This window comes from Alnus glutinosa, chromosome 4 (genome assembly GCF_958979055.1).
Source record: "Alnus glutinosa chromosome 4, dhAlnGlut1.1, whole genome shotgun sequence".
In the NCBI taxonomy this organism is placed as follows: domain Eukaryota; kingdom Viridiplantae; phylum Streptophyta; class Magnoliopsida; order Fagales; family Betulaceae; genus Alnus; species Alnus glutinosa.
In genome coordinates this window covers 10829568-10842879 of record NC_084889.1, presented here as the reverse complement: position 1 = coordinate 10842879, position 13312 = coordinate 10829568, and the positions used below count along the sequence as shown (strand labels likewise).

At 38.6% G+C, this 13312-nt stretch overlaps 1 protein-coding gene across 4 annotated transcripts; it reads right to left on the bottom strand.

The window, feature by feature from the left end:
* Window positions 1-46: 46 nt before the first annotated feature.
* LOC133866616 (E3 ubiquitin ligase PQT3-like) lies at window positions 47-12779 on the bottom strand. 4 transcript variants are annotated; one of them, XM_062303199.1, is made up of 16 exons: window positions 12471-12779; window positions 11872-11956; window positions 11653-11722; window positions 10970-11106; window positions 10781-10851; window positions 10618-10705; window positions 10398-10528; window positions 9961-10131; window positions 9551-9877; window positions 9231-9281; window positions 9075-9115; window positions 8332-8413; window positions 8044-8242; window positions 7782-7910; window positions 535-1266; window positions 47-254 (listed from the first exon to the last, which is right to left on the bottom strand). In XM_062303199.1, the coding sequence occupies exons 1-15, from the start codon at window positions 12634-12636 to the stop codon at window positions 558-560; spliced, it is 2457 nt and encodes an 818-aa protein (XP_062159183.1). In that variant the 5' UTR covers window positions 12637-12779; the 3' UTR covers window positions 47-254; window positions 535-557. The 4 variants fall into 4 exon arrangements, with proteins under 4 accessions (XP_062159183.1, XP_062159182.1, XP_062159184.1 ...); XM_062303198.1 differs by lacking the exon at window positions 47-254 and having other exon boundaries at window positions 330-1266; window positions 12471-12778; XM_062303200.1 differs by lacking the exon at window positions 47-254 and having other exon boundaries at window positions 330-1248; window positions 12471-12777.
* Window positions 12780-13312: the final 533 nt, after the last annotated feature.

The window sequence follows — 13312 nt, the reverse complement described above, 5'->3', positions numbered from 1 at the left end:
CAAGGCCCAAGGGTCAAGGGATGTTATCACTGAAGGCCTTTTACTGTTTTTTTTTTTTTTTTTTAATTTATTATTATTATTATTCTTATTATTATTATTATATTTTTTTTTTTTGAAAGGAAAACATACCTTCACCAGCAGCAACAATCTCTGTAAAGAGAAGTTTAGGCACGGCATAATGCTCCAAACCCTATATTAAATTTACGGATGCTGCTCTGGTTAAAACTTTTGTTTGCAAGCATCCAGACCTCAAGCTAAAAAAGTGAAGAGGGTTAGTTAACAGATATTAACAAATAGTTACAGTTTGAAAGCGATCAATGAATTAAATCTGTAGAAAAAACAGAAATTGACATTAGCTCATAGCAAGCCTATATTGGTCCACAATAGGTGTCCTAAATCCAACACTTCTAGGCAGACTAAGGATGGTAGAACAAAGACAATAACAAACCAAGTTAGTAAGATATGTATATATAAATGAGAGAAGGGTAACAGATTGATCACCTAAGTTGATATGCAACACATATACACATTTACCTCAGTCCGGTTCGCTGCTTCTTTTAATGAACTCTTTTCCGTTTACAAGAATGATACTGTTCTCCACTATCCTTATCGGATCCACTAACCATCTGCCACCTGTCATGACTCAGATTATCAGTACCAGACTTTGGATTGTGCTTAGAATGTCTGGAGGTGTGACTGCTCTCTTTCTGTCGCCTTTTCTGATCAATGGAAAGACTTTGGTCCACACCAGATTCTGTGTGGCTGTGACATTTGTAATTGTGCCTTTTGTCGTCAGGCCTATTTCTCTTCCTGTCAACTTCTTTTTCTTTATGAGTTTGATGATGACTCCGACTAGAATCACTACCACACTTATCTATTCTTTCACTGTGCTTTTTGGAGCTTCTATGATGATATTTGTGCCTCTTTTTCCTATGCAACTTGGGGCAACTGGGCATATCTTCTACTTCTGAACTTGATCTTTCCAGGTGATGATATGACCTCCGATCCCTAACAGCAATTGAAGAATGAGAACTCTTCTCAAGTCTGTCATCATCCGAGTTGTCGTGATCTGTATAATAATCATGCAGATTTTTCCTCTGTGACCTCTGAGTAAAACGGGAGTTGGAGTAGCTTACACTTTTTTCTCTCTTTATACAAGATTTATAGCCATATGATCTTTCTGTCTCATTATACGGGTGCCCATTACTAAAATTATCATCATCGTCACGATCATCGAGAGATTGTTTTCTGGTGAGCAAAGAAATACTAATAGAAATCAGGAAAACTTCAGGAACAATGCAGTTAATATTGTTCAGTGAGAACGTAAAGGGAGGGAGGGAGGGAGGGATTCCATCTAAATATATATTTTTAGAAATTTCTGAAGAGATTATTAATATTTAGTTAGCAGGAAAACTCTAGTTAGAAATGTCATACACATTAAAATTCAGAATAGTACAAAAGACCTAGACACGAAATCTTATAACAAGAAAAATGATGAAAACAAATTTGTACAAAATGCAGAAAACATTACTTGGTACATTGGCAAAGCATACCTCAAAAGAACAGCCAATCTAACAAAGAGAACCATAAAATTTAACATAATTGATTTGAGAACTTAGTGTAACACCCCGGTCCCATATTAGGAAGAGATCAATAGCTCATATAGAGTGAGTAGTTTATAAATATACTCATAAGTGCTTAGTCTCACATTGCCTAATTATTAGGTGAAACTGAGACTTACAAGAGATTTTTGAAAAGTTTCAAATTGAATAGTCTTTTTGGGGTGATAGCGCAGATCTGGCTAGCGCTATTCCCTATGTCGTTACAAATGACATTAGAGTCACCTAATAACGTCAGACCATGTGGTACTGGAGTACCGCATGACGTGGCTCTGATGAGGATGTCAGGAGTTTTTTGGGGGGGGGGAGGGGGGAGGGGAGAATTTGTAACACCCTGGTCTCATATTGGGAAAAGATTAATAGTTCACATAGAGTAAGTGATTTATAAAGATACTACTGAGTGCTTAGTCCCACATTGCCTAGTTACTAGGTGCAATTGGACTTTATAAAGGATTCTATGGAAGCTTCAAACTGACTAGTCATTTTGGAGTGATAGCGCAGATCTGGCTAATGTTTTTCCATAGGTTGTTACAAATTTGTAATACTCCGGTCTCATATTAGAAAGAGATAAATAGCTCACATAAAGTTAGTAATTTATAAAGATACTCATGGGTGCTAAATCTCACATCGCCTAGTTACTAAGTGAAACTAGGCTTTATAAGGGATTCTAGGAAAACTTCAAATTGACTGGTCCTTTTGGGGTGATAGCGTAGATCTAACTAGCGTTTTTCCTAGGTCATTACAAATGATATTAAAGCCATTGTCCAGCCTAAGATGGGGGGAGTGTGCACAAGCCCATGAAGGTCGCATGTGGGCACTCACTAGGACACCAAGAATGGGGTGATCCCACGAAGGTTGCCAGCTGGGATGTTAGGTCTCAAGCGAGGGTAATTGTGACCTCTCACATCATTTGGGTATGGGAATGGGAATGGGAATGGACTTATATGTATATTCGCACCCTTCTTGACACAACATGTTTTAAAGCTATGATGGCTACAAACCTATCAGAACTGCGCAGTTAAGTGTGCTTTTGCGAGAGTAGTGCTAGGATGGGTGACCTCCTGAAAAATCTGGTTTAAGGAAACTAAAAGCGGACAATATTGTGTCGTTAAAGTCGTTACACTTAAGAGTGTGTTTGGCAAAATTTTCAAATACACTTCTCAATTTTCAAAAGCTGCAAAACATTTCTCAAATAAAAGTTTTTTTTATATATAAGTAACCGAAATTCATTAAAAAGCACAAAGACGCAATCCAAATACAAATACAATATACAAGAGAAACACCTAATTAGAGAGAGAGAGAGAGAGAGAGAAAGTAAGAAATTATGAAAACAAGAAACATTATAGGCAAAGGCAGCTGGTAAAGTGCATTGAAGAAAAGAGCCTTCAATTCCAACATTATCCTATCACGGACTTCAAAATTTCGACCATTTCTTTCCCTTCAAATACACCACATTAGACATGGTGAAACCATTTTCCACACTACTGCACTATGAAGGCTACCAAACTACCCCCTCCAATAGACGAAGAGATCTACCACTCGTCCAAGAATGACCGAAGCTAACCAAACACAACTAGAGATAGTATTTCATAAAGCACTAGCAATCTCACAGTGGCGTAAAAAGTGATCAACAGATTCCTCTTCTTACATATGCAACACTAACCTACCACTATGATATATTGTTTCTTTAGGTTATACATAGTGAGGATTTTCCCTAAAGTGGCCGACCAAGCAAAGAATGTCACTCTCAAGGGAACCTTGTTCTGCCAAATACTCCTCCAAGGGAAAATGAGTACTATCATGGAGGGCAAAGACATTATAGAATGATCTAACATTGAATAACTTCTTGGAAGAGGCCCAACAAAGCTTGTCTTCACCACCCCATCTTAGTCCGAAGGAGTACAATAGATTGAAGAATGGGGTAAAGAAATCCACCTTTGAGTCATGCGTCACTCTAATTAAATAAACATTCCACTAATAAGTGTCACTAAAAAACTCCAAATGATGAATCATCCTTGAAACCAACAATATTGAACAACTCTAAAAAAAGGGTCTGCTTTCCACACCACACGTCATGCCAAAATCTAATCTTGGCGACGTCACTCACCTCAAATCTAGTATGACTAAAAAACTCCCCTAAGCCCATCCTAACATTTTTCCATAACCCCACCACATACGACCCATGAACATCATTTGAACACCACCCAACCCACGAGCTGCCATATTTAAAATCCACTACCATCCTCTACAGGGCCTCTATCTCATGCACGTAGTGCCATAACCACTTCTCCAAAAGAGCTCGGTTGAACAAAAGAATATTTCAGACCCTCCATTAACACACTTTTCAAAATAAACATCAAAACACTTCTTAAAAAACAAATAGAAAACACTCTTCAAAAAATAAAACACACTTTTAAAAAAAATTGCCCATTCTTCATATAGGAATTTTTTGAAAACACGCTCATGTTTTCAAGTGTAGAGGTTTGCCTTTGATATTTATAATAAATATATAAATAATTTTTAAAAAAAATGGAGTATGGCCTCCATTGGTGGAGGCCACCGTGGGGACACCAGGTAGATCCTGTGGTGGCCACCACTAATCCATGATGGGCCACTTACATGGCGATCATCGCAAAGCCGCTAGATGTGTCTGGAGCCACTACAATGGCTGCCGTCAAATCTACGCCACAGCCATCATGGTGGCTGCCGATCTGTCTGGTAGCCCATGGTGGGGCCGGATTCACATGGTAGCCAACACAGGCCACTAGATCTGTTTGGACACCTCCATGTGGCCACCAACAAATCTGCGTGGTGGCCACCACCCATTGAGGCTAGCTCCAACTGACTCAATTTTTGTGGTTTTTTTGGTTTTGTTTAATTTATTTTTTTGAAAATACCTCTCATTTTTTTTCTTTTCAAAAACACTTCTTAGTTTACCAAACAAATTTCTTTTGTGAACCCCAAAGAAAACAATTTTTCAAATATGGTCCCCACCAAAACATTACTCAATTGTCACTTTTTCCAAGACTCTTTTCAAAACTCAAAATACTTCTCAAAACTTTACCAAACCAATAGATTTGCTCTAAGATGTACCAAAAACACTATTTCACCTGCATGGTGTTTACAAGTGTGTGAGAGCTTGCATGTGTTTGTGCCTTTGAGATAAAGAAGGGGGAGGGGGGAGAAGATGATCCTTCATCAGCCCATCCTTGGGTCTGATTGATGGAGTCCCACTTAAGACTCCACGTCTACACCAAGTTCCTTGGCTGTGGAAGTTGCAGATCATGGCCACGTGAAGGACTGTAGAAGTGGGTAGGGAATTTTGTTGTTATGACGTGCATGGGTAGTGGAATACCTCTTTGTTCGTTGGGTGTTCAGAAAGCTGAAGCTTGTTTCTCTGCTCGAGGTGTGGCAAGTTCAGGCTGTTTAATTGAGGGGTCTCGTTTGAATTTGAACCTGCGCACGTGGAACAAAATTTTCGTAAGTTTAAATTTGGCTGTGGGCCGGGTTATTGGGAAGCTTTTGGGTCGCCTTGCTGGGTTTGATCTGGGCCTCAAGTGTTAGGGCTTTCAGCTAGGTCGATTTTTGCCTAAGTGTAAACACAAAGTCATTTATCAATTGAAAACTTCTAAGGGCACAGGTATGACGGCTGCCTATCGGAGATTTCTTCAGCCGGAGACGTCGTCGGGGGCAGACTCCGGGGTGGCTATGGGCATGTCTCCCCCCTTGCCGGTTCCGGATGTGATGCCTCCAACAATTCTACATGTTTCTCCTGCTCCGTAAGGTCCTCGGCAGGTTCTGGTTTTCTCGGTTCTACTGCCCCTACACCAAGTAGCTCTGCTAGTGGTGTTGGTGCTGAGTTGGCTAAACCTATCCTCCCTTGTGTCCCTCTCAAAGGCGGCTGAATTGAGTGAGAAGTTCATAGCGAGGATGGGGGTCACCGCGAGAAACTCTTGGCTATCCTGGATGAGATGATAGCTCGCCAAAAGAGCCTTTGTGGGTCTTGAGGTGTCCTGATTTCGGGTTTTGGGTTTTTTCCTTGTGGGTTTAGTTGGGTTGTTTTGTGGGCTACTTCTTGGGTGTTCCTTTTGGGTTTTGGGGTTTAGCTCTCTTTGGGCTTGTTGGTTTCCTTTGTGGGTTGGCTATGGGTGTTCTTTTGTACACTCCCTATGTACTTGGGGGCGCCTTACTTTTTTTAATAAAATTTCTCTTGCTTATCAAAAAAACATTATGTTGTTAAAGGTTATCCTTTTGTATCCTTGTTTTCCACTACTAGTCAACGTGGGTAGAAGCATGATACAAGTAGTTTCTTTATTGGATGGGTAGTTATTAGTTTCCTTATTGCATGGGTACTTATTTCGTAAGTTAGTATAAGACTAGGACTAGGAGCAAGGTTCAGAATTATTGAATATTGTATTGACATTTATCATTGTGGTTTGTATACAGCCCAAATTGGATTCATTTGTGGTCTCTCCAATCTGAAAGGAGTTCATTATCTATCTTTTTCTATTCAATTAGCCACTGGTTCCTATCAACTTGGTATTAGAGCATGGCTACCAACAAGGATCACATCGAGAAATTAGAATTAGAAATACAGGAGCTAAAAGAAGTAATTCAGAAGATGAATTCGGAATCACAGTCCAGCTTTGTGGAGCTTAAGGAACTCTTCTTCAAGGGTTTTGAGCAGGGTGAATCATCTGCAATCAAAGGAAAATGATCGTTTCAGGGTCACGAAAATCATCCTTCCGGGCAGTCAAATGGTTCTAAAGGATCGAGTGATTTCACTAAGTTGGAGTTCTCTCGATACTCGAGAGACGACCCCAACGTGTGGCTGAATCAGGTAGTTCAGTACTTCGATTATAAGATACCGGAGGAGCAAAAGGTATCCCTGGCAACCTTTCATCTCGAAAGTGAAGCCAATCAATGGTGGCAATGGGTTCAAAAGTTGTATAAGGAAGAACAAGTACCCATCGCATGGGAAGCCTTCGAGAGTTGCTGATTCAATTCAGTCCTACCGAAGTTGAAGATTATGACGAGGCACTCAAGAATCCAACAAGAAGGGACATTGCGGGATTATTAACAAGAATTTGAGTGATTGGCAAGCCGGGTGGATGGGTGGCCTCAAAAGGCACTCGTGGGAACATTCCTTGGAGAGCTGAAACAAGATATTGTATCTGTCGTGCAAATGTTCAAACCGAAGACCCTCCGTGACGCCATTGCGCTAGCACGAATGAGAGATGATAATCTCTCTAGAGACCGAAGATTGCAAGAGGTGAAGGGTCAACTGTGTCAACATATTCAGCCAGGTACTCAACAAATATTACACGCCCATATTCATCAGGTGCTGCCAAGAAACTGTCGTGGGAGGAGATGCAGAAAGGAAGGGAGAAAGGCCTCTGTTTCGATTGCAATGAAAAGTTCACACCGGGACATCATTGCCAAACATCTCAAGCACTCTCTATTGAGGTTTCTGTAACGCATGAAAGGTTTGAGGAGTTCGAAAATGGCGACGCCAAAATTACTTCTTCAAGGGAGGGCGAATGATAGAGTCCCACATAGGACTCCACTTCTAAACCAAGTTACTTGGCCGTGGAAGTTGCAGATCATGGCCACGTGAAGGTCTGTAGACGTGGGAAGGGAATTCTGCAGTTATGGCATGCATGGGTAGTGGAATGCTGCAGTTATTTACTATAGTTAGAGTTATTACGTTGTTAAAGGTTATCCTTTTGTATCTTTGTTTTCCACTACTAGTCAACGTGGCTAGAAGCACGATACAAGTAGTTTCCTTATTGGATGGGTAGTTATTAGTTTCCTTATTGCATGGGTAGTTATTTCAGAATTATTGAATGTTGTATTGACATTTGTCATTGTGGTTTATATAGCCCAAATTGGATTCATTTGTGGTCTCTCCTACCTAAAAGAAATTCAGTATCTATCTATTTCTATTCAATTAGTCGTTGGTTCCTATCACTGATAGTAGGTGGGAACTGTCCGTATATCTTCTTTATAGTTACAAAGGATACTAAAGTGAACAAAAGAAAGTATTGTAGACAACAAAATCTCAAATAAATAACAAAAAAACAAAAAGAAGCAATGCCGAGAAACAATTAGCCAAATGCCTTCCATCCAAATTGTTATATCCTGATATTATTAAAGAATTACCTCCTATTCTCATTTGAGATTTTCTGTCTCTTTTCAAAATTTTGAAAATCCACATATTCTTGATGACTTAGATGGTGTTTCTCAATCCCTCCAAGTTGAGGTGCCACAGCTCCCATCGTCACATATCCACTGCAAAATGCTCAAGTGTCAAATTTTATATGACGCAATAAATGACCGAGTTCTTTCTTTTCTTTTCTTTTCTTTTTCTTTTTTTTAACGTGGGCAAGTTGATCAGAACCAATATATTAAGAAAAGAATTTACCTGAAGCCCGGAAAGCCACCATACATAGATGGCATATATGTAGGAACAGCATAAGGGGCAGCGGGGACCATGGTTGCATTAAAGGGCATCATCCCAGCATTGCAATATAGGTTCCCATAGGGCCTGATATGGGACAAGGGGGTCCCATTCCAAAATGGTCGTGCATAACCCTGCATAACTCCTGGAAACATAGCACTTCCTGAAATTACAAAAGAAAGTTAACATACCAGACGAGCCATAAACAATCATATACTTAAGAGAAATACAACAGAGGAAACCAGACTATACCTCTCTGATGTGGACTGGAAGCAGCTGGGCAGTCCCTTACAAAATGGTCTGGTGAACCACACATGTAACACGTACGGTCCCCCTGATTTCAGTACAGTAGCTTGGATCAGTTTAAAAGGGGAAAAGTAAAGAATAAACGCCCTCACAAAAGTTTACCACATGCACCCAAAACGTTTTCACTTTTTCCCCTTTTTTTATTTTTAGTTTTTCAGCCTAGTTAATAACCCAAACAGGTAGGAGATTTGAGGCAATGCAAATTCCAACATAAGAATCAGTACAGGAATCATATCCCATGATATGCCAATGCTAACCACCAATAAGAACCAAACTACTGAGTGAAACAGTTTTCAGGTGTATCAAAACAAGGAAAGAAAAGAAAAATGAAACATGAAACGGAAATTCCAACACAATTTGGCTCAAGCAGATTCAAAACCAAGACTTTTACATGAGAGCATCAGGTACAATCTTATAGAAGGGGCCAGAGTAGATGGACAAAACCAGAAGTTTGTATTGTAAGCGCAAAATTTTGAACTTCACAAAATCCCAGCAAACAGATTCTCAAAGTCAAAAATCAGATTCTTAAGATAATGCCTCTACTTGGATCCCCATGTGGGCATCCCTAATTCTTCGTCAATGTTCTTAGCAAGCTTGTCCTCACATAATGAAAGACTTTGTAATGTAGATTATAATGATCATTTGGTAACTGGCACACTAATAATGCAAGTTTTTGTCAAAGCTAATACCTTTTTGTGTCTTCCAATCTCCAAGAAAGTCCTGTCTCTATCTGCATAATTAATGCAAGTGTCAGAACAAACAGGAGATATACTGGAGATGATGCCCATATGAGGTTAGAAGTGAGGCCACAAAAAAAATAAAAAACCCAAAGATGTAAATACTACCTGCAGTACTATTAACCCAAAATCCCTTCTTTTTCTTGAGATTGGATTCAGCTGGGGTAACATCCGAAATAGAAAAATTAGAGTTGCAGAGCCAGAATAAGATAAATATCATACAGACTATACTAGACATTTTATGCCCACTAAAGAATACATCTGCTGCACTATATCAGGAACAATATCATGGTTACAGCCTGATGTCTAGAATGCAGCTCCAACATTGTAAACAGTATGATTATCATAGTTAGAGAATTAACCAGAGAGGAAGTCACAGAATTTTTTGATAAGTAAGAGATGAAGTCACAGAATTAATAAGATAATACCTTCAAAATGGGTGGGCTGACTTTCTCCTTGAAAGTCATCAAAAGCAGCCAAGTCCCCATGTCTATTTTCCATATCCACAGGAAGACAAGAACCATGTTGATTTATCTTGTGTGGCAAATGAGGTGCTTTCAAAGGATTATTCACATTGACACGAGAATTATTGCCACCCGTAGACGCATTGTTTCTGATCAGTAGGTCATAAGCAGATTCTACCATATTTTGATTGGATCCCCTCCCTGTTGTAGAGGGAGAATGGGGCTCTAGCTCTCTTTGAAAGATACTTACACCACAAGACACATCTTTTGCTTGAATTCCAGATTCACCATCTGTTTTTGCATTATTCAACAGTTATTCACCAGAATTTAGTTGGTGTAAGGAAGGAGATTTCAACAATAGATAATTTTCCTACCTGGAGCATATTGATGAAAGGCAGTGCCTGAACCAGTGGTTAGAATTTGGGACTCAAGGAAATGCTCAATTGCTTGCCTGAGAGATACATTTGGTAGCAAATCGTCTACTCTGCATCTAGTAGAAAAACACTTGGGACACCTTGTTTTCTCAAGCAGCACCAGACGAATACCTGCACCCAAAACTCCACAATCAAGATACAAAAAGAAAACAAGTGAGGGTCACCAACGCCTCTCAAAACTTGAGGCAGATAAATTGGCTGTAGAATTTTGTAGAGGAAGAAATATAAGTTTCTCACTAGGCTCAAAAAAATTTTAGCCTTAGCAGTTGATAAAAAAATCCACAAGTTCTATACACTTCAATGAAAAATAAAAAAACTCAAAAGGAAAGAAAGGTTCAATTTAGCGGATGATTGTCTGTACCATACCAAAAACTTACATTTCTGACAAAAACTATGCTGGCAGCAAGGTATCATCACAGCCTCCTTAAAAAATGAATCGCAAAGAGAGCACTTTAGCTCTGATGGCAAGTTAACATTTTGCATGGCTGGAGGACTGGTATCAACAACTCTTCATATTTCCATGAGGCAAAAAGAATCAGATATTTGAGACCAAACAACCAAAAGAAATTAAAAGGAAATGACTAACTATTATCCTACTTTTCTATGTTTGTATCTTCTTCAACTTTATGCGTTGGTTTTTCCTGGGACATATTCCCTTCAATTTCACCATGTGCAGGACCTGATACTGAAATTGAAGCATGGTAAGCATAGAGCTAATATCTTGAAGATTTTTAAAAATATGTATGGACACATTACATACCTCTAGGAATAGCCTCACTAAGGTCACTTTCTTCAAGTTTCTGATATCCTTCCGTACATGGCTTAGAACATCTGAATGCACATAAGAATCAATTATGAAAAGAAGGGGGGGAAAGCCAAGAATTAGACAAAAGTTTGATGCATCTACAACAATCCTGCACATATAGAATCCCACGGAAAAAAAGTATACCTTGCAACATAATCACTTTTCTCATCACTGCCAGTGCATGCATTCTTGTCAGTATCAAGATCAGCACAAGATAAGGTCGCCTCAGGAACAGGATACAAGTCAACCCCAAAGTCATCAAAATTGTCCAATTCAATATTCTGAAACATATAAAAGTTATACTGAGGAATAGAAAAGTAAAATAAGAAAGCAGGCAGATTTAAAAGTTATAGTAAAATAGAGCACAACGCCATCTCCAGAAATAAAACTACATGATAAATATGCACATAGGCTTTACAGGACAGCACCAACAGGTTAGTCACAGACAGCAGTTGCTGTTTGGCCTCTGGCCTGAAGGTGCTGAAGTCGATCCAAAATCCCAACCTTAAAACCTTCTTGTACTTCAACTCTTGAAAGATTCTAAAATAGAACTTAATGCAGTTGAATACGAAATAAAATAACTATATGATGGATTCACATCTAACGAATGATAAAAATATGCCAAGGAAGTCCTGTAGCAACAGTGTAAAGCTAAACCATTTATCCATCAATCATCATAAAGCAAGCAATCATTTTCATTTTTATCAGTGAAGCATTCGGAAAACCTCTCATCCATACCCCTACTATTGGTTATTCTTAATTTTCCATTCTTATTTATTTGACAGCTTTTAAACTAGGTTCCTAGAAAAGCAAATTTATTGACATACCGCTGGAAGAGTTGAACTAACCATCCTAGTGACCTTGTTTTGAAGAGTCTCAAACGAGTTAAAGTTTGCCCTGCAACACAGCATTATTATGTAAGAAAAACTGCATGATAAATATCAATACAGCCTCAACTAATATAGAAAAATTTGCAAAAGTTTAAGTTAGACTTGCGTCATCATTCACACATACATACAAATTGACCTCGATTGCTAAAAACTTACATATTGGAAGGAACTGATCCAGCAGGCACTCTTTTGATTATCACACTTGAACCGCTCGGAATTTGAAATTTCTCGTCAGTGTACTCTGAATTAATCCAAACAAATAAGAACAACAAATTGTTATAACAACTCTATGTCAGAAAACTTGAAAGAAGGGGAAAAGAAAAAAACAGAAAAGTACAATTAACACAAATGCTCTTCAACTCCTTTGAATTAGATATTTTTCAATTTAGTACTTCAAGTCTAAAGCTGGCTTCTCAAAAAGATTATAGTAAATATATGAATATAAGTTAGCTTAAGTTCTTATGTAAAACCTAATTCAAGCAACTGAAGCCACCTTGTGCTAACAAGTAATTGGAAATCGTGTTCTGTACATCGCAAAAGCTTGCTATGGCTAAGAAATTGGTTTTGTAAAGAAGGCCCTAATGAAATCAACCAAATATGAAACTCGGAATACATGCAACCAAACACAAAGAAGAGACTTACGAAGAAACTGCACACAGAGAAAAAAAAAAACAATTGAACTCGATTCTTTTGGTCCATCTTCTCGGGAACCATGCACAAACGAAACAGATAAAAGAGAGGGGGGGAGAGTTGACCTTGACCAGTGAGGGCATCAGAGAATAGAAGATCCAAGTCTTGGCAGATATCAAGGTTCTTGTGGCGAATAATCTTGGATTTCAGATCACGAACCGATACGGAAGGTCCTCCAATGTCTACCGAGTCGAAATTCGCAGAACTCCTGAATTTGAACCGAACCGCCATGGCCGAGTCGAATCGCTGGGTTCAATAGAACTCTCAGACAAAGAATCGCTCGAATAGGAGAATTCAGTGTTTCTGGTTTTTGGTACGAAGGTTTTAAAGATACAAAACCTACTGCCCTTTTAACCTTTTTTAATTCCTTTATTGCTCGGCCCAAAAGAAAAGATTAGCTTGATGTTTGGGGAAACGGGATCCTCTCCATTTCAATAAAATGGAGAGTCGGTCCGTTACTTTAAGAGGGGATAATATTGTCATTTCATTTTATTTTAGACAATTTTATTTCTTTAGAATAAGAGACCGGCAAAAAAAAAAAAAAAATGCTTTGCAAATTTTCAGGGTATCAACACGGAGCTACCTCAGTCGAGCAGATTTGGACATCTTGTCGATGATATCAAAAAAAAAGTTTTGTTTTCCTTTTCTTTTAGGGTGTTACATGTTAAGAGGGATGTAAATGAAGCAATTTCATGACCTAACTCAAAAAGTTGTTACTTATGTCATAAATTTAATTTGGTTGGAAGACATTCTAATCTATGATATTGTCTATAAGGAATGTTCTGTCCCGTTGTGTTGAGTTTTAGTTTAATTGAGTTCTATCAATAAGAAGAGAATTTGTTAAAAAAAATAAAATAAAATAAGAGATTAGTTGATATCATTTTAAAATGAAATGGAGAGAATCAAT